This window comes from Camelina sativa, chromosome 19 (genome assembly GCF_030686135.1).
Source record: "Camelina sativa cultivar CO46 ecotype springtype chromosome 19, ASM3068613v1".
Lineage (NCBI taxonomy): Eukaryota > Viridiplantae > Streptophyta > Magnoliopsida > Brassicales > Brassicaceae > Camelina > Camelina sativa.
The window spans coordinates 6,635,502-6,653,329 of NC_141898.1; the positions used below are offsets into that span (position 1 = coordinate 6,635,502).

General features: G+C 34.5%; 4 protein-coding genes and 1 long non-coding RNA gene across 5 annotated transcripts; 2 read left to right on the plus strand and 3 right to left on the minus strand.

Moving 5' to 3' along the window:
* Nucleotide 1: 1 nt before the first annotated feature.
* Nucleotides 2–948, minus strand: RTFL10 (ROTUNDIFOLIA like 10). The gene has a single exon (XM_010488932.2). It carries the CDS (start codon nt 679–681, stop codon nt 535–537), a length of 147 nt encoding a protein of 48 aa, XP_010487234.1. The 5' UTR covers nt 682–948; the 3' UTR covers nt 2–534.
* Nucleotides 949–2,809: 1,861 nt separating this feature from the next.
* Nucleotides 2,810–4,483, minus strand: WAG2 (Protein kinase superfamily protein). The gene has a single exon (XM_010488934.2). It carries the CDS (start codon nt 4,448–4,450, stop codon nt 3,002–3,004), a length of 1,449 nt encoding a protein of 482 aa, XP_010487236.1. The 5' UTR covers nt 4,451–4,483; the 3' UTR covers nt 2,810–3,001.
* Nucleotides 4,484–6,121: 1,638 nt separating this feature from the next.
* Nucleotides 6,122–6,847, plus strand: LOC147920258 (uncharacterized). The gene is made up of 2 exons (XR_015590624.1): nt 6,122–6,352; nt 6,532–6,847. It is a non-coding gene; the product is annotated as an uncharacterized LOC147920258 (long non-coding RNA).
* Nucleotides 6,848–8,855: 2,008 nt separating this feature from the next.
* On the minus strand, nt 8,856–10,224 carry LOC104765252 (CASP-like protein 2A2). Its single transcript, XM_010488935.3, has 2 exons — nt 10,015–10,224; nt 8,856–9,919 (listed from the first exon to the last, which is right to left on the minus strand). The coding sequence occupies exons 1-2, from the start codon at nt 10,200–10,202 to the stop codon at nt 9,571–9,573; spliced, it is 537 nt and encodes a 178-aa protein (XP_010487237.1). The 5' UTR covers nt 10,203–10,224; the 3' UTR covers nt 8,856–9,570.
* Nucleotides 10,225–17,159: 6,935 nt separating this feature from the next.
* On the plus strand, nt 17,160–17,690 carry LOC109131041 (uncharacterized). The gene has a single exon (XM_019241495.2). The coding sequence runs from the start codon at nt 17,271–17,273 to the stop codon at nt 17,496–17,498; it is 228 nt and encodes a 75-aa protein (XP_019097040.1). The 5' UTR covers nt 17,160–17,270; the 3' UTR covers nt 17,499–17,690.
* The last annotated feature ends 138 nt before the right edge of the window (nt 17,691–17,828 follow it).

Consider the following 17,828-nt stretch of genomic DNA (forward strand, 5'->3'; position numbering starts at 1 on the left):
GTTTTGCCAAAACTAAAGTTTATTTTATTCGTTTTATTAGTTTGTCGTCGTATTGATTACAATCAGAAAAAAAAAAAAAAAAAAAAAAAAAGACTTCTTTGGGTCAAAATGAAACCAAATCCAAAACTTCCCAAAGATTTCAAAGTATGAGCTCGTCTTCTTACATAACTTCATCCAAACTCCGCCAGCTCAATCGGCGGATAAAATCTCTCCTTTCACTTGATGCAAAATAACCCATGAAAACAAACCAAAAAAAAAGCAAAACCAAAAGATTGATATCTTTAGGTTAAAAAAAGTAACAAGGTTTTTGCAGGGTTATTGCACCAACTGAGGAGAGAGAATCAAAAGTTCTTGGAGAGGTTTCAAAGCCATGCAACCAAGCAGCCACCAACACCAACGGAGAGCTTCAACATCAATGGAGCTTCAAGAAGAAGGGACATAGATCGGTCCTAGAGGAGAGGGATATATATATATATATACATATATAGTTACACGTAGAGGTTAATTTGAAGGAGAATTTCAAAGGCTTCTTTTCTACTCATCGCCATGGATGTACCAGCAGCAAAGCATGGTGGCGCAACGACGGAGAATGTAGAGACGAGCTCGTTGTTCCTTCACCAAAGAAACACATTTGCTTGTAAAGGCGTGACCTTTGTTGAACTTTCTCTTTAGTCCTGCCATTTGGTTGAAACTTAGGGTTTATATATGTTAATTATAGTACTGACCAAAGGTTGAAACTTAGGGTGCCACCCAAAAAAAAAACCCTTTGTGGGTGAAGGAGGAGAGTGCAAATGAAATATTTCTGATGAAGGAGAGAAGGATTTGATGAGTATATATAGCTAAGAAAAAGAAGAAGTGCATGTAGTAAATAATAAGGAAGTAAATTAAGAGGAGATGAACATGGTCTTTTTTTTTTAATTCATTGACATTGAGATTTGCATGGCTCGCTTTTAATTCTCCAAGGAACTATACTTTCATGAAATCATAGCTCTTGACATACATATATATTATATTAGATTAGTGTCCCATCTATTATATCATGGGCTGCCAAGAATATATATTATCTTATTATGCAAGAGTGTTATCTATATTTTTTAGTTTGCAAGTTTCTTTTGATATAACTAATCCTATACACCGAAATAAAGACTAAATCCTTTAAACATGTGAAGTTATGTATTATTGATTTATTATAATTTTCTAGGATTGTAGTAGATCTGAATTTGAATGTGGTGCTATGTATGACATCTGAGTATGAAAAGATATATGACGAAGGAGTATAACATTTGGAATTTCGCTCTATCAAAACTTATTTCATCTTATTAATAAAGACAAATTTAGTCTTAAAAACTATCGTGAAAATTATATTTTGTCTTTATATATAAATGTAAGAAACGCGGTTAGCACTCCTACCAAAAAAAAAGAAAGAAACGCGGTTAGCACAGCTGTGGATGCATATATAATTTACTTGTTTTTAACCCTTAAAAGGAAATGATTATCCTAACAAAATTATTGAATAGGCTTCAACACAATTATTTAACTCGAATAAGAAGAAGAAGAAGAAGAAAGAGTTTAAAAGGGACAAAGGTGGGCTTAAAAAGAGGAGAGATGTTGAAAGAAGACAAAGCATTGAGATTGGGTTTAGGGGAACATAGAACCGGCAATCTTATCTTCGGTTTCTCCACTTGAGTAGGTTTGTTTGGTTCGCTTCTCTTATTTTAATCTTAACTTTCATATTTTCATCAAACCTAACAATCTCTTACAGCATAGAACCATCCTAAACATCAAACCAGTCAAATTATATGTAAATTAGCTTCTTCTATAATTTTCTATCAAAGTATACTTTAGACGTCTATAATTGAATTTTCATTTGGTTTGTTTAACTTGGCAAGTATTTTAAGATATGTGATTTATTTTACTTAAATTGCATGTAAATCGGTAACACAAATTAAACTAATACGAACAATATCATATCTTCTAGATTATGGTCGGACGACCAACTATATCAAATTAAATTTGAAAACATTATCTTTAACCATTGCCATATTAAGTTACGAACACAAAAATCTGTAAGAGAGATTATGACTGTTCCCGTTTCTCTATCATTTGTGCGGTTTTACAGCTGGTGGGTAGAACAAAATCATCCCTCATTGATTTCTCCCTCATTTTTCTAATCAGTCCTGCATCACTTCGAGTATCAATTTCCGGATCACAACAGATTCGGATCACATTTATATCCTCACCAATCACATCGTTTGTACACATTATAATTATACACACCAATAATATATACAGTATTATATACACTTTAGTCGGTCTAAGACTTCAAAGGCTTCTAAGCCCAACCAGTATCAAGCAATTGCATTGAGAATGAATCGCCCTAACGGTCAGGGCCCAATATTTAACTCCAAACCATTTTGAATATAATGGGTCTTGCGACACTAGCAGCCATTACTACGGATATTTGTTCTGTGAACCATTAACTAGACTTGAAAATTTCTAAATTCTAATACGAATCATCAATCATGTATGTATCTATAAAAGAAAAAAAAACAGAAATCGTTTCATTTTTATTGAACTTACAAATATGTTCTATCTTAATTGATGTTCGACTTTAAGTTTTTTAAAACTCTCTCCTTTGGGTGGGGTATAAATAGTAGTATGGACCGTATGGTACATTGGTCCAGCTACCAACGCCGGAATCGAACACGTCATTGATGAAGCTATGCTAGTGCATGCATTCACTGAGTTTGCATTCTTTTGCTAATAATATATATAGACGATAGACGATAATAAACAAAAAAAAAATCAATGCAAGGCAAATTAAAGACTGTTTTTTTCACGTATAATTTAACTTCCATATACAAAATTCGTTGAATCTCCTATTGTATACATACACTAATACACATCATATACACGCCTTCTACATATATTTTTAACCCTAAAATCGTATGAGATAAAATTAAAGAAACAAAAAAAAAAAAGAAGAAAGAGTGAGACAGCCTTAAACACGTTTACGACTCGCGTAGCTTTTGCCCACATAATGGTAATAATTACTATTGCTCTGGTTTTTACTCCCACCACTAGAGCTTTTACCGCGCAGTAAAAAAGACAACGCCCTCCACAAAAACGACTTCCTCCGTCGCGGTGAAACTGCGGTCACGTGACCAACATGTGCTCTAGTTGACGACTTCTTAATCACAAGACCTCTAACTTCCTCCGGTGGCTTGTAATGCCTAATCAACGGCCACTTAATCCCATCGAAAAACGGATGACGCTTGATATCTTGCGCACCCCTGGCGCATCCTAGCCTTTTCCTCGGGTCTTTCACAAAAAGCTTCTCGATCAAGTCCTTGGCTTCCTCCACCAGATCACCGTCCACGTGGAAACTCGCGGTCTTAGTGGTCGATACTATATTACGCAGGGTTTGCTCTTTGCTCTCTCCTTTAAACGGCGTCGTTCCGTGTAACATCTCGTAAAGGAATATTCCGAACGCCCACCAGTCAACTCCGCTTCCGTGTCCGTTTCCGGAGACTAGCTCCGGCGCAAGGTACTCATGTGTTCCGACGCAAGACCTTGAAAACGCTGTCACTGGCTCTGCCGCGAACTCAGACACGATCTCTTCTCTCTCGTATTTTTCCTCCGTTTGCACGGAGAAGCAGCCGCTTCTTCTCCGACGAAGCGACGGAGATGAAGAAGTTCTCCGGTACCGGCGAGATTTAAAAGTAGGGACGACGTCGGATTTAAAACAGAGATCAAAATCTGACAACATGACGTGTCCGTCTTCGCGGAGCAAAACGTTTTCAGGTTTGAGATCACGGTAGACGATCCCCATTGCGTGAAGATACTCTAAGGCGACGAGAACTTCGGCGGCGAAGAACCTAACCGGCTGAATCGGTAAACGGTTACCAGGTTGCTTGCGTAACAAGGTATGTAAATCTCCGTTTGGTGCATAATCAATGAGGAGACAAGTGTAGTGAGACTCGTCGATACGAGCGTAGAGCGTAGGGAGGAAAGGGTGGTCTAGCAAGGAGAGGATCTCTGCCTCCGTCTCGACTTGAGAGAGCTTCTTCTCCGTCGTGAGACAGTTGCGATCGATGACTTTTAAAGCGAATCTTGCGGATGAGTCACGGAGGTTACAGAGGAAGACTCGGCCTAGGTTTCCGCTTCCGAGGTGGCGTATAAGTTTCAGGTGACGGAGGTGGATGTTTCCGTCAGAGGAGAGAAGTTTTGCAGATTTGATTGCTGACCAGTGAGGATCATGACGGCGGTGGTTGATCGTGGAGGAGGAGACGGAGGAGGTCGTTACGGCTGAGGAAGTGGAGAGTCTGTCGTTGAAGCTTAAGGTTAAGCTTGAACGAGCGCTTGAGGAGGCGAATGTACGGTCTGTGACGGTGGATGTGAAGCTGAGATCAAGATCGGTGTCAGGGAAGTAGAAATCTTCTTGTTCCATTTTTTGTTTGCTTGCTTCACTTTTTTTCTTTGTGTGTGTAAAGGTCAGAGGATTCTGAGATATTTATAAAGATGATGGTGGAAACTTGATGTGAGATAGGGTGTTTTTTGATTAGTTAATTAGTTATTAGTTGATTGATTAAATTAAAAAAAAAATTGTGTTTGGGAGTTTTGGGAAGTTGGGAAATGACAAGGGAAAGTGATAATGGGTTTGACCTTTACGGGTTATTTGATTCAAGTATAAACAATTACAAAAACATGAGTGAAAGTCATTATGACTAATCTTGGGTGTGCAAGCACATGATCAAACACCGACGATTTTATATTTTAAGAAGAATAAGAAGTTAAAGTGAAAAATAGCTCGAGAAAAAAAAATGTCATAATTCATAACAATTTCTAAGTTTTGTTTTTTTTTTTTTTTGTTAAAAGGCATAACAATTTCTAAGTTAATTATAGGAAAAACAACATAAGACTTGACGGGAAAATACAAATTCAACTTTTCACGAAGATTTTATAATTGTTTTAGGTTTTATTTAGGTGCGTAACAAAGATGAGGATCGAGTTTACATTAAAAAAAAAAAATTAGATGTGAAGAAACATATGGTCAGTGAAATTAAGTTGGGGAGTCTGTGTGCATTAATGAGGCAGTAACAGCTTGGCTGTTAACGTTCCTCAAAGTTAGCTTCATCACACTTACGTTACTCTACAGTCTACACTAACGATCTTATCTATAACGTTTAAGGAGTAATTATATTCATTCTACATTTCTACTACTAGTTATATTCATAAGTCACATACAAATTGTTGATACGTTTGCCAAATAGGGTAACTCACTATACTAGACACTATTTGCTGCTATTATTCATACTATTTCGTTTTAGACTTTTAGTCGCTAGGCAATAAATACTAACCTATCTAACCTATCACAAAAAAACTAAAAATAATAATCGACTCGCAAAACAAAAAAATCAACGTATCTCATGATTTTTCATCTATCAAAGAAAGAGAAGAGATTACGAATGCAAATCATGCATGGAATATATTCATTATTAACGTGTTTTGGAAATCAAAACATATTGTAAAAGTTGTATGTGACAACTTATGATAATATATTAGACCATTTCCAATAGTTTTCTTTATTTTTGTTCCTCTATAATAGAAGATTTCTATAATAGAGATGAATTTTGGTTCAATAGTTTTCTTTATTTTTTCTTATATAAAATAATATTCTTAATAGATTCTATTTTTATTTTACAATTAACACCTTTTATTTTAAAAAATTGCAAACTAATCTATTTTACTTTAAATTTTATAACAATTTCATAAAATTATCTTTTGCAAATGGTAGTTTCAATATTTTAGAATAAATATTTATACTTAAATTTATATTATTAGTTCTTAAAAATACTTATTTTATTTATTTTGGTCATAAATAAAAGAAGTTAAAGATAAAGAAGACTACTCTGCAAATAAAATAGTTCACCTCTATTAATAGAGTTCATCTCCAATGATCCTTTATTTTTACCTCTATATTAGAGGTGAATTTTACTCCAATGGTCATATATTCTCACTTCTAAAATAGAGATTACTATTTTTTCCGCTATTTATAGAGTAACACTATTTTTTTTACAAAGGTTCCTCTATAAAAGAAAAAATAGCAATCTCTATTTTAGAGCTGAGAATAGAGGACTATTGAAGTAATATTCACCTCTATTATAGAGTTTCTCTATCGTAGAGGAAAAAATAGGGAAAACCATTGGAGATGGTCATAGAGAAAAAAATAGCAATATAGAGATGAAAATAGAGTACCATTGGAGCAAAAATTACTCTATAACAGAGTATAGAGGCAAAAATAGAGTATCATTGGAGATGTTCTTACTACATGGATTGAAATTGAAAGCATGTATGATCTTTTCATAAATAATTTCAGTTTTTTTTTTTGTTAAACAGCAGACAATTTGATTATGAAAACTGTTTTATATTCTCTTCGTAACGAAACGAGATTGAATAATTGGTGTTTAATAAGTTAAAACTTAAATTTTTATCGTTTTTGTTTTTGTAACGTGTCGTGGTGGGGGTCAGAAATTTAAAGAGGGATTCGCAGTTGAAGAGAATATGGGAACTGGATCTCCATGTGATGGGCCATTACTCAGTCTTCTTACCGTTGCGGGACCCACGTCGACTCCTAAAAGTCTTACTTTGTCTGCCACGTGGCCAACATCGGACCCATCTTTGTCGTTTTTAAAATTCGTTTTATAATCTTTTTGGGCAGGCCTCCTATAGTTTTTAAAACTAAATAATACTTATAATTTAGATTAATAATTCTTTCAATAATCAACTCTCATTTATTTCATACCTAAATTATTATTATTTTCAATTGAAAATTTATTATTTTATAGAATATCATTTTTGTTTTATTTTACGATCATCAATTATAGTTTCGATCAATTATTCTTTCTTTTTTTTTTTCTGGTTAAAGTCGATCAATTATTGAAGTTATCAAATTATTAGCTCGTGGTTTGCTCGTTGATCAGGTTGATACATCATACATGGAGTTATTATCAACAATATATACATCTTAGTCTTAAGATAGCTAGCGGGTGACATTTGACGATTAGTATATATATATGGCATAAACCGGCCGTATAGCGAAGAGAATACGAAGATGAATTAATAATTGATTTAGGTATGCTTTGTTCAAAGAATATGCTTACACTCAACTTATAAGGAAGAACAATTTTTTTTATTATATACTCTTTTGATTGAATCGTTGAATTCTAGTCTACAGATATATATATACAAGATCAGATGATGACCGGTACATAATGATGCAAGTTGCAAAACAAAATCGTGAAAACATAAAAATTGTTAAACCCAAGATCTGAGGAAAAGGAAAACACACGAGGATCTTCCCCTAAGTTATATATGTTAACTGGTAACTGAACACAATAATGACAATATATATCATTAAGCGATTTGCATTTGAAGTAATGGGATTTTCTTTTAATCAACCACGTGGTTTTTTGGCATTTTGAATCGATCCATTTATACTCTGGTTGATGATCGAACGTGATTATCTAGATTACATGGAAATGGAAACGGATACGTCGAAACGAAACGTGTCGGAAACAAGAAACGGTTTTTTTCAAAAACTAGGAAATTGAAACGTTTTGGAAACGTAAGTATATACATATACATATATATATAGATTATATATTTATATTTATATCTATATATATATAATAAAACACCAAACATAAAAACCATATCAAAAAGCTTCAAACAATAAAACTTCAAATATAAATATTAAATAGTTGAATTAAAACACTAATAATATTATATATTTATATCTATGATGAAGTTTTATATTTTTAAAATATTTATTTATTAAGTTTCAAATTAAAAAAGAAGTTTCCGTCGTGTTTCCAAAACGAAAATGGAATTTCCATCGTGTTTCCAAACAGAAATTTCTAGGAATTTGTTTATGTGCATTATTTCTGAATTTCCACGAGTTTCAGTTTCTGAAACGTTTCAGAAACGGGAAACGAACATCGAAAAAAGTTTCCATGCAACATAGGTGATTATAACATTATTAATACGTCCTTATCAATTATACAATTTCTATCATGCAAGTAGCCTTACTTTGCAATCTACGTACTACTGTGATTTACAGTATATATACATAATATACGTAAGTAAGTATGGCATCACGTTAGCTATATATATCACTATATCACGAATGACCTAACTCTCACTGAAGATTTCTTGTTTTTATTTGCTTCTATTTCAAATGCTATGAATGTAATAATACACTGACAAGAGGAGAAAAGAAAACAAGAATTTGGAGAAGAAAATAATAATTTTAATTGATAGTAGCAAAGAATCCAACCTGTATTAATTATTAAGAGAAACCATTATTTTAAGACAAAAGAATGCTAACCTTTCATGTGATGTAATAGTTCCATTTTGTCACAACTACTTCTAACAGAAAGAGAAACATCTCCTCATCTATGTGTGATGTCTATCAAATAAAATATTTATAAATGTAGCTACATTGGTCACTTTAATCTTGAGATTAATCTGATCCGTGCCCAACATGAGAATGTGTAAATTATACATCGTTTTTTCCGTAAGACCTTATTTTTTTGTAACAATTCTTCTTTCCAAGACCAAGATTGTACTATAAAGGCATCAGAGTCATATATTAACGCCCAAATAATATGCATTGGAGTGTAAACCATAGCAAGCCCTTTTTGAGGTGCAATGCATCTTAGTTTGAATTCTTATATATGATGCGATGATTAATTTAATTAGTTAATTTATTATGGTTAGTGTGTCCTAATCAAGCTCCCTAGTTAATCCAAACCACTTTAGTTCAACAAAGTTTGAGATGGACTCATATCACATGGTACCAAACGTTCATTGAGATCAAAACATAACAGAAGCTCCTAATCATCACCTTGGAGCCCACAACCAATTTATTTAATGAAACAACAACAACATATCATATGGGTTTCCACATACATTGAACTATGCCCACTTTCTAGGTTTAAATTATTTAACTATATAAATAAATATCTAACTAGTAGCTTTAAAATATAATATAATGCTACTTACTAATTATAAACATACCCAACGGCCAACGCACAAAGGGACACACCAAACACATCCTTTCAACTACAAGTCTACAATTACTCTCCAGAAGTCAAACAGTGACGTTGACTAAGTAAATCTCGGCCATGTCTCGTATTTGACAATCTCAGCCCATATCTGTAAATGGGCTTTGTGATTGATTTATCCACATTTTGTGGTTCAATCGCTGAAGTTGTCAAAGAGTGAAAACCAAGCTCGTCAAGGACTACCTTTGAAGCCTTTTTCCACAGTTTGTTGAGATGGTTAAAGATTTAGACTATGACAATAGTTCAACCGACTAAATCCGATTATCTGAAAACTCAAAAAAGATAAATCAATCAATTAGAGAAAAACATTAATATTTAGTTACTCTTTTATTCAAAGTACTCGTTCACTTCAAGTATTCAACCAAACAGAACCATATATATGTCTGTATTCTGTCCCTCTTTGTTACTTTTTCTTTCTTTCTGTATTCTTCAATTTCGGTGCTTAGGGTGCTTCAAATCTGCTGAAGAGTCGATAGGTTGAGATAAGCGAGAGCAACATGTAGAGAATGGAGACAACGAACGTGAACACAACCGAGATCAATGCCTTGTGACAGAAGATTCCATAGGAGTCACAAGCAGAGCTCCAAGTGATGGGTATGTTTCCATAATATGCTAAGTAAACCGTCTCTGCAGATACAGAGCCAGCCGCTAGAACTAGGTACGTGACTACCTGGTCAAGCAAGAACACTGTCCAGACTTGGTGCTTGCTTATTGGACACGGAAGGGCTAATATCGCGAGAGCAGAAAGAAGAAAATAGGCAGCACAAACGCCATTAGCCCTCACCAAATACCTACATGAAGGGAAAAACAAAAGCAAAGGTTCATTGATTGTCTACTCTCTAGTGAAGGCGCAAGAAGATAAGGAGACAGAGAGAAGAAGGTGAACATGAAAGCTCCAAGATTTGAGTAAGAAACAGAGCCAAAGTCGTTGGAGATGGAGTTCTTGATCATGATCACGAGACCCGCAATACTTAGAGCCATTGATACTACTCGCAGGACCGCCTCTGCCGTTTTCTCACTGCGGTTAAGCTCTAAAGCTGAGCCGTCAATGGCTGTTTGATCATTCTTGTCCATATTTTCTTTTTGGTGTTTGAAGGAAAGAGAGGTCTTTGTTTTTTTATAATGTTAAGGTTTTCAAGTCACAATAGACAAAACAGTCGCTCAAGCATTCAATATAGTCATGTGATTATATGCCGTCACTAGTCTCAGTTTTAGGTGACTCTCTTGTTTTGCCTGCTCTAATTTATCATTTTGTCTTCCAAATTTGGAATTACGTACTAGAAGTGAAGGGAGTTTGATATTTGATTAGGCCTTTGTAATTAATGATATATAGGTAATATGTCTCCTGTTCATTTATGATTTTCGGGTTTATGGGGCTATGTTCTCTCAATCTTTTGTTAAGAAAATTCATTCGCATGAATGGTCCAGTCACCAGTGTATTTGCACATGTTGGGTGGACTCTCTGACACTACAAGTGACTTCCGTCCATGTTCATAATCATACTTTACGTAAGTGATTTCAAGAACATTAAGTCGATCGCGAGTTTAGAATATTAAATGGATTCCACCCACTGCTTGGGGGAGACCAAAAGAATTTTGACCACCCTGAAGACAGATAAAATAGAATCGACATAGTTGAAATCTGAATAGTATTGAATTCGTAGCACTAGTTATCGCATCAAAATAAGTTTTTTAGTATCGACCGTTGCATAATCCACGCGTCCCATCTTTAAGCATCACACGGGAATCAAACTATATTAACAACACCTTGGATTTAAATTTATGGGTTTAGAGGAAAAGTAATTAAACAATAGTAATATTAGATCTCAACTTTTCTTAATGTACGGTTAGAAGTACGTACACATGTATTTTTTCGGTTTAAATACTAAAAATTGACTTACTATTTTACCCAAAAAAAAATCAAACAAAAAATGGTGAATTAGGTAAGTAGCCTTATTTCGAGCATAAACTAATTACTAGTTTGATATGAGTATGGTTGCAAACTGACATAAGAGCTAATAATTAAGGTGATTTCATGCAAACTGATATATATATATATATATATAATTTATATAATTTATTTTAGAGATATTTGGCAAAATGATACATTTATCAAATATAATTAGAAAAAATATATATTCACTATTTATAATTAGAAAAAACCACATTTATCACTGTTTGTTTATTTTTTCAGCATTTTTACCATTCAACAATCTTCTTAATTACATTTTATGCCATTGAACTTCCCTTTTTCTTTTTATTTCTTGATTTTTTCAAATAATTGTTGATATAATTTTTTTGTTAGAAAATTTCATCGATACAAAAAAATCTATTGACCAGAATTCTATCTCTACTACTCTCTATCTCACAACACTCTCTTTTATCTATTATAAATAGTCTATGTATGTTTAGACAATTAAATTTGAAAAACGTACTAAAATGCTAACAAACCCTTTATTTTATGCACTCTAATGACATTATTAATTTCAAAAATAAGGTGACTCTGGGTAAAACAATGTTTTTTTTTTGAGGAAATTGCAATCGTGGATTACAAATGATAAAAAAAAGTGTGGTGTCTAGTAAAAATATTCGCAAAATAACGATCATGTATCATGAGTAATGCGTGCCACAATGTGCTTTATGATTAAATAGCGTGCTTTCAGATAAAATAACATGTTATTTGCTGAAATTACTACGCAAAAAGAAATGAAATCATCGAAAAAAAATAAAACAAAATTACCACGCAAATCTGAGTATTAATGTTGGTAAAAAAAAAATAACCCAGTGCCGTTTCCTTAGATCAAATCTCTTAAGGTCCTTTACAAGCTCGACTCCTCCTTTTCTTACATATAAGATTTCCAAAGTGTAGAATTGATAACTAGAAGGCTCAAAGGTATTGTTATCAATTTAAGCGACTGATCACTTACTGCCTAAGTGAGTCACTTCTAACACTTGCTTAATATAGTTACCCAAAAGTATAGTCCCTTATACATTTTTTTCTATTTTCTGGATGATAAGGGGAATAAAAAGGAAAGAGAGAGACAGTATACAATACTTTTATAAAGTGATGTTAGATTCTAAGTTCTCACGAAAAGTTCAAACTGAACGAAACAAACGGAAAAAAAAAAAAAAAGAGTGTCTGTTTTTGTAATTTATCTAACCAAGAAAATTTCTCAGATGTACAAGAAATTAATTGAAATTAAAGGAACACATATATGAAGCATGAAAGACTTATCAACGAGATGAATAATTTTGAGACAAATATCGAATTATAAGTAACTTTTGGAGGGCTTATATGTTACATATATGAGATGATAAGTCCGATCCATGACTACGAGTGTGTAGATATATATATCTGGAAGCTAACATGGAAGAATAGAGAACGAAGGAGAGCCAAGGTCAACTTGCCAGACACAAATCAACAGATTGTGAATGAGACCAAATCAATGGTCATAAACCGGTTGTGTTTAAAACCGGCAAGTCATCCTTGGCTCAATTCCATTCTTTATTCCTTCATGCAAGACCCTCTGATACAACCAAAGACTCCCATCATCTTCTTTCGATCCGATCACGAGCTAATTTTTTCAAATTTGTTACCTCTTTCTTGACTCTTGTGTTGTGGTAAAGCCTAGTCGAGATATGTCGGTATTTATAGGCATACAAATGCGATAATAAAATATGTGTATTGTTTTATTCCTAGATTCCATTTCCATATGCATGGGTGGGAATTTTGACGAAAACCCTAATTCAAGAATGAAATCTAAAAGATGGGATCAAAGAATATAATCTAATAGATGGGATGACCACATTTTCCGATTTAATTCGAATACTTTTATATTCGTTCCACTACTTTATGGTGCAGAAATTTGTAATTAATTAAGTAAGACAAAGAAAAAAATATATAGATAGATGGTCGTAGAAACCCGTAGAAGAATTTCATTTTTCGTGGATAAGTGGAATATATTAGATTTACAATGTGAAATGGGAATAGTCTTATAATATCAGTACTGTATGTTTATATAAATTGCATGTTTGCATAAATTAATAATAATACGTTTTAAGCATTTTTCAACAAGATTTACAAGTTGTAGACTCTCTTAACGTCGGCAAGAGTGGAGCTTACGTTAACTAATTAGTAACAACAACTCTTTATATTCATTCATTTAAAGGGCTCAGTTTATTAGGAAGATTCCAAAACAAACCTTTTTTCTATGTAAATGGGAGACGGTGGCGGGAAGCTTGAAGTAGCAAAATGGTCCCATGCGACGCCGTATTGGCGCGGCCAACTCTCTCCGCCATAGATTAGAGGTGGGTGGTCCTTTTAAATTATTTTCTTTCTGTGGTTTCTATAAAATACCGTATCAATTTTTTATTGCTATACATGGTACGACGTCTAACAACTATGTTACCTGAATTGTCCCATCGGGGCAATAAATATGTGGTTGAATTTCTCTTCTTCTAAGTGATTAGTTTTGTACTTGGGAAGTGTTTATATTAGTCAGTAGTAACATTCATTGGAGGTCTAGCTAATAGCATAGTTTAATATTTGATTCATCAAAATACAGTAATTTCAAAGTGAATATAAAAAAAAGATTAAATATAAAACGTGACTTAAATAGATTTACTTTTTTAGTTGGATGACCATAAAACTTGCAAAATAATAATAATTATTATTATTATTATTTTTTTTTTAAAAAGAAGCAAACTTTCTATATTTGAACAAATAAAACCAAAATACACAACACCTACAAATTGGCTTTTGAATGTAGTAAGAGACGGTAGTGTGATGTTAAATGTCTATTTTTTTCGGACAAACGTATGGTTTCATTCGTTCAAACTCAACCAATACAAGGGTAAGGGATCATAATTCCATAGTTTAGAAGATTACAAAGTAGGACTTTCCCCAAAGCCGTATATAAAGAAACATAAAACATCAAGTAATAATTCATGAGAGCTTTGAAACAAGTACTTAAAGGTAGCTTGGGACAAGTGAGATCATGGTTGCTTGAGTGATCATCCTCGAGGGACCCGAAGGACGACAAGATAGTCATAGTCTTAAGACTCTTTGACTTTCAATGGAGAATCGGAGTCAAATGCCTCATCTTCGTGAGGTGCAAGTGCAGAAGCCAAGCATTGACAGGGATTCGAAAGGTAACAGATAGGATGGTGGTGATGATGCTGAAATTTGGTTGCCTAGCTTCGTCAGATGAGAACCTTAGTGTACCGGGCGAGAAACCAAAGGGCTGCAGACCAAAATAAATATACCAAACAAAGGGACTAGAAGCCAGAGTTTGCCAAGGAGATACCGTAACGATGCAGGTGGGTCCTCTCTCCAATGGCGCCCATAGCCAAGGAGATAAAGGAATCCACACAAAGCACGTAGTCGGAATGACAGTGAGGAATAAGCGATGGGCATGGGCTTTTGGGATGTTGATATTACATGCAGGATGTGGGTACTGGGTATGGAGCTGCAAGAAGGTTGCTTTGCGTCGTCGAATGAGCATCTTGGGGTACAGGGCAAAAGACTATAGAGCTGCAGACCTTTATAAGCAGACCAAAACAAGGAGGAAAAAACTAGAAGAAGCCAGGGAAGTATGAAAAAAAGTAACAATGCAGGTGGGCTCTCTCTCAGATGGTGCCCTTTGACAAAGATATAAAGAATTCCACACAAAACATGTAATCGGATTGTCAATGCAATAGTTGACACAAACTTGCTCTTACGGGTTGGTGGTAACAAAAGCAGGGTTTGGTTTAGGGGTTTAGGTTGGGTCCTGGAAACGCTAGATGGTTTTAAAAGCAAAAAGCCTTGGTTCATCCAGATGAGATACCCAATAAATAAAGACACAAGTTGAGCAACAACCAGGACTCTAGCATAAACTCTGACTATCCAAAACACTCTAGGCCAATGGAGTGAGTCTACAATGCAGTCTTCGAACAAGGAGATCGACCAATGACTCTAGGTAATGTTTCTCGGATATCAAGTAAATCGATAGAGGTAACCTGGATTTTGGAGAGTTGGGCAGAAACACTTGAGTTGCTTGCAGACCAAAAGGAGATCTTGGGTTCATCCAAACAGATCTCAGAGATACTGTGAGAGACCCGGGAGATTGAGATGCACGACGGCTTCTTGAAGAGAGTGACACGAGCTTCAACTTCTCTGTTGAAAGCAAGCGCTGTTCTGCCAAGCTTAACGGATGTCTTGTGAGTGTGTGAGGCGGGAGTCGAAAAACGGAGGCCAATTGTAACTCTGTAGGACTCATCGGGATCTCTCGGTGCCATCTTCGTCTCGCAAGACTCATGTGGCGAAGGGGAGAGAGTTCTATCAGGACAACCACCTTTTCAGATCGAGAGTTGAGAGGGCAATTGGACTCTGGTGCCGCCAGCAGAGAGGCTGAGATAGAGAAACCAGGAAGGGATCTAGCCAAACCTCGGTTCCTTTTAGAACAGATGGTACGCGAGCTTTTATTGCGGATTGGGTTAGTGGAGATGGTTTGGGAACAATTCAAAAGGGGAAACAAAGAGGGGAAAAAGACAGAACCTTTGCTCTAAGAGAATACAGGGGAGTAGGCGGAGAGGTAAGAGACGGAAATTCCCGACGCCGACGGTCGGAAAACCCACCGACGTCGGAAGATGGTGGTGGTAGCGGCGCCTCGATATTCGTGTCTGGGAGAGAAGCTAGGGCGAACTCGTATTGTGTGATGTTAAATGCCATGTTGCATGGAAACTCTTTTCGAGGTCCGTTTCCCGTTTCGGAAACTGAAACTCGTGGAAACTCGGAAACAAGACACATAAACAAGATTCCTAGAAATTTCTGTTTGGAAATTCCATTTCCGTTTTGGAAACACGACGGAAATTTTTTTTTTAATTTGAAACTTAATAAATAAATATTTTAAAAATATAAAACTTCATTATAGATATAAATATATAATAGTGTTTTAATTCAACTATTTAATATTTATATTTGAAGTTTTATTGTTTGAAGCTTTTTGATATGGTTTTTATGTTTGGTGTTTTATTATATATATATAGATATAGATATAAATATATAATCTATATATATATGTATATGTATATGTACTTACGTTTCCAAAACGTTTCCATTTCCTAATTTTTGAAAAAAACCGTTTCTTATTTCCGAAACGTTTCATTTCCGCGTAACCGTTTCCGTTTCCATGCAATCTAGGTTAAATGTCATCTTCACGAATTAATGCTAAAAGTTTAGCAAATCTTTCGTTGGCCAACTCATTTTGTTATGATATGTTACAATTATGTTGCTGTCAAATTTTTTTATCTTCCGGAGTTGAAGAAAATATTGTATAGTATATATTAACGGGTACGTATCATATCATACAGCCATATATATTAAGAGGATTAGAAAAAGGGAATCTCATATAATTTATCTTGGAGTATTAAGCACCTTTTTTTCTTTTTTTTTTCTTTTTATTATACAATCAATCATTGAGCTAGCTTATTTGAATGCAAGTAAAAGAGTGGAAATTCATAGAACTATAATTTGAGAAGAGAAATTAAAAGCTCAAAAGGTGATGGGTTGTCGCTAATTTATTTCGGCTAGAATTATAAATGAAGAATCCCCACACCGTCGTCCCTTTTAAAAGCAACTTCGTACCTATCACTTGATTTTTCATCTGTACCAATGTGTTTATAGATATAATCTGGATTTGATTGTTGTTTAGGTGGTGTTTGTGTAACCAAATGATTTCATCATCATATAGGTTTCTAAGCTTTTGTCAAAAAAAAAAAAAAAAAAAAAAGGTTTCTAAGCTAGAGATGGTTCTAATTTGTTACACTGATACTCACTTGACTTTGAAGATTACCAAATGATTAAGCTCGTTGACAAAATTAAAAACAAGTATGTTTTATGTGAATTATATCATATCATTGAAAATTAGGTTTGATTTTTGTGGGGAGTCTTTTAGTACTCTTCCTTATTGTCCTTTTCTAGATGCAAGTACTTCATACTCACTATAAATTCACTTCAACTCTCACCAAAATCATTCACTATCGTGTCAAGTGTCAACAATATCTCATTGTCTCTCTTTTCTATCTTTTTTTCTTTCCTTCCCATGCGCAACGAAGAAGCTTTCATCCCCCAAAAATCTCTTTTCGACTCGGTCAATAAACAATGGAATCAGTTAAGACCTCCAGGTTCATCACTGAGGTGGCTCCGGCTAAGTTTATATCGGCAACGAGAGAACCATTCAAGAACATGTTGACAACAATCTCCGAGGAAGACTTTGACTTTGAAGAACTAGTCAGAGCCACTGCAGAGAGACTCTCTTCTTCTTGTCCATGCTCCTCCTCCTGGTCTCTTGCTCACTACTCCAAGATCAACGGACTCTCTTCTTCTTAAATACCATTCAATTGCTATAATCCCAAAATGCATTTCCTTCTTTCAATAAAACCCAAGAATTCATACGTTTCTTGGCCCAAATCATCCATTTTTTTTCTAATCTCTTCAGCATCAGACTATATTTTTTAATCTATTTCTCGTTGTTGAATGTTTTCCTAATTCACTTGTGTTTATCAAATCTCAAATTACCTATGATCGATCCTAAATGTTTAAAGAACACATACAAACAAAAACAAAAACAAATCCAAGAACGTTCTTATATAATTTCCACAGGACTGGTACTAAATTTTGTGTGAAGAAGTTTCATCGATACGAGAACAAAAAGAAGGC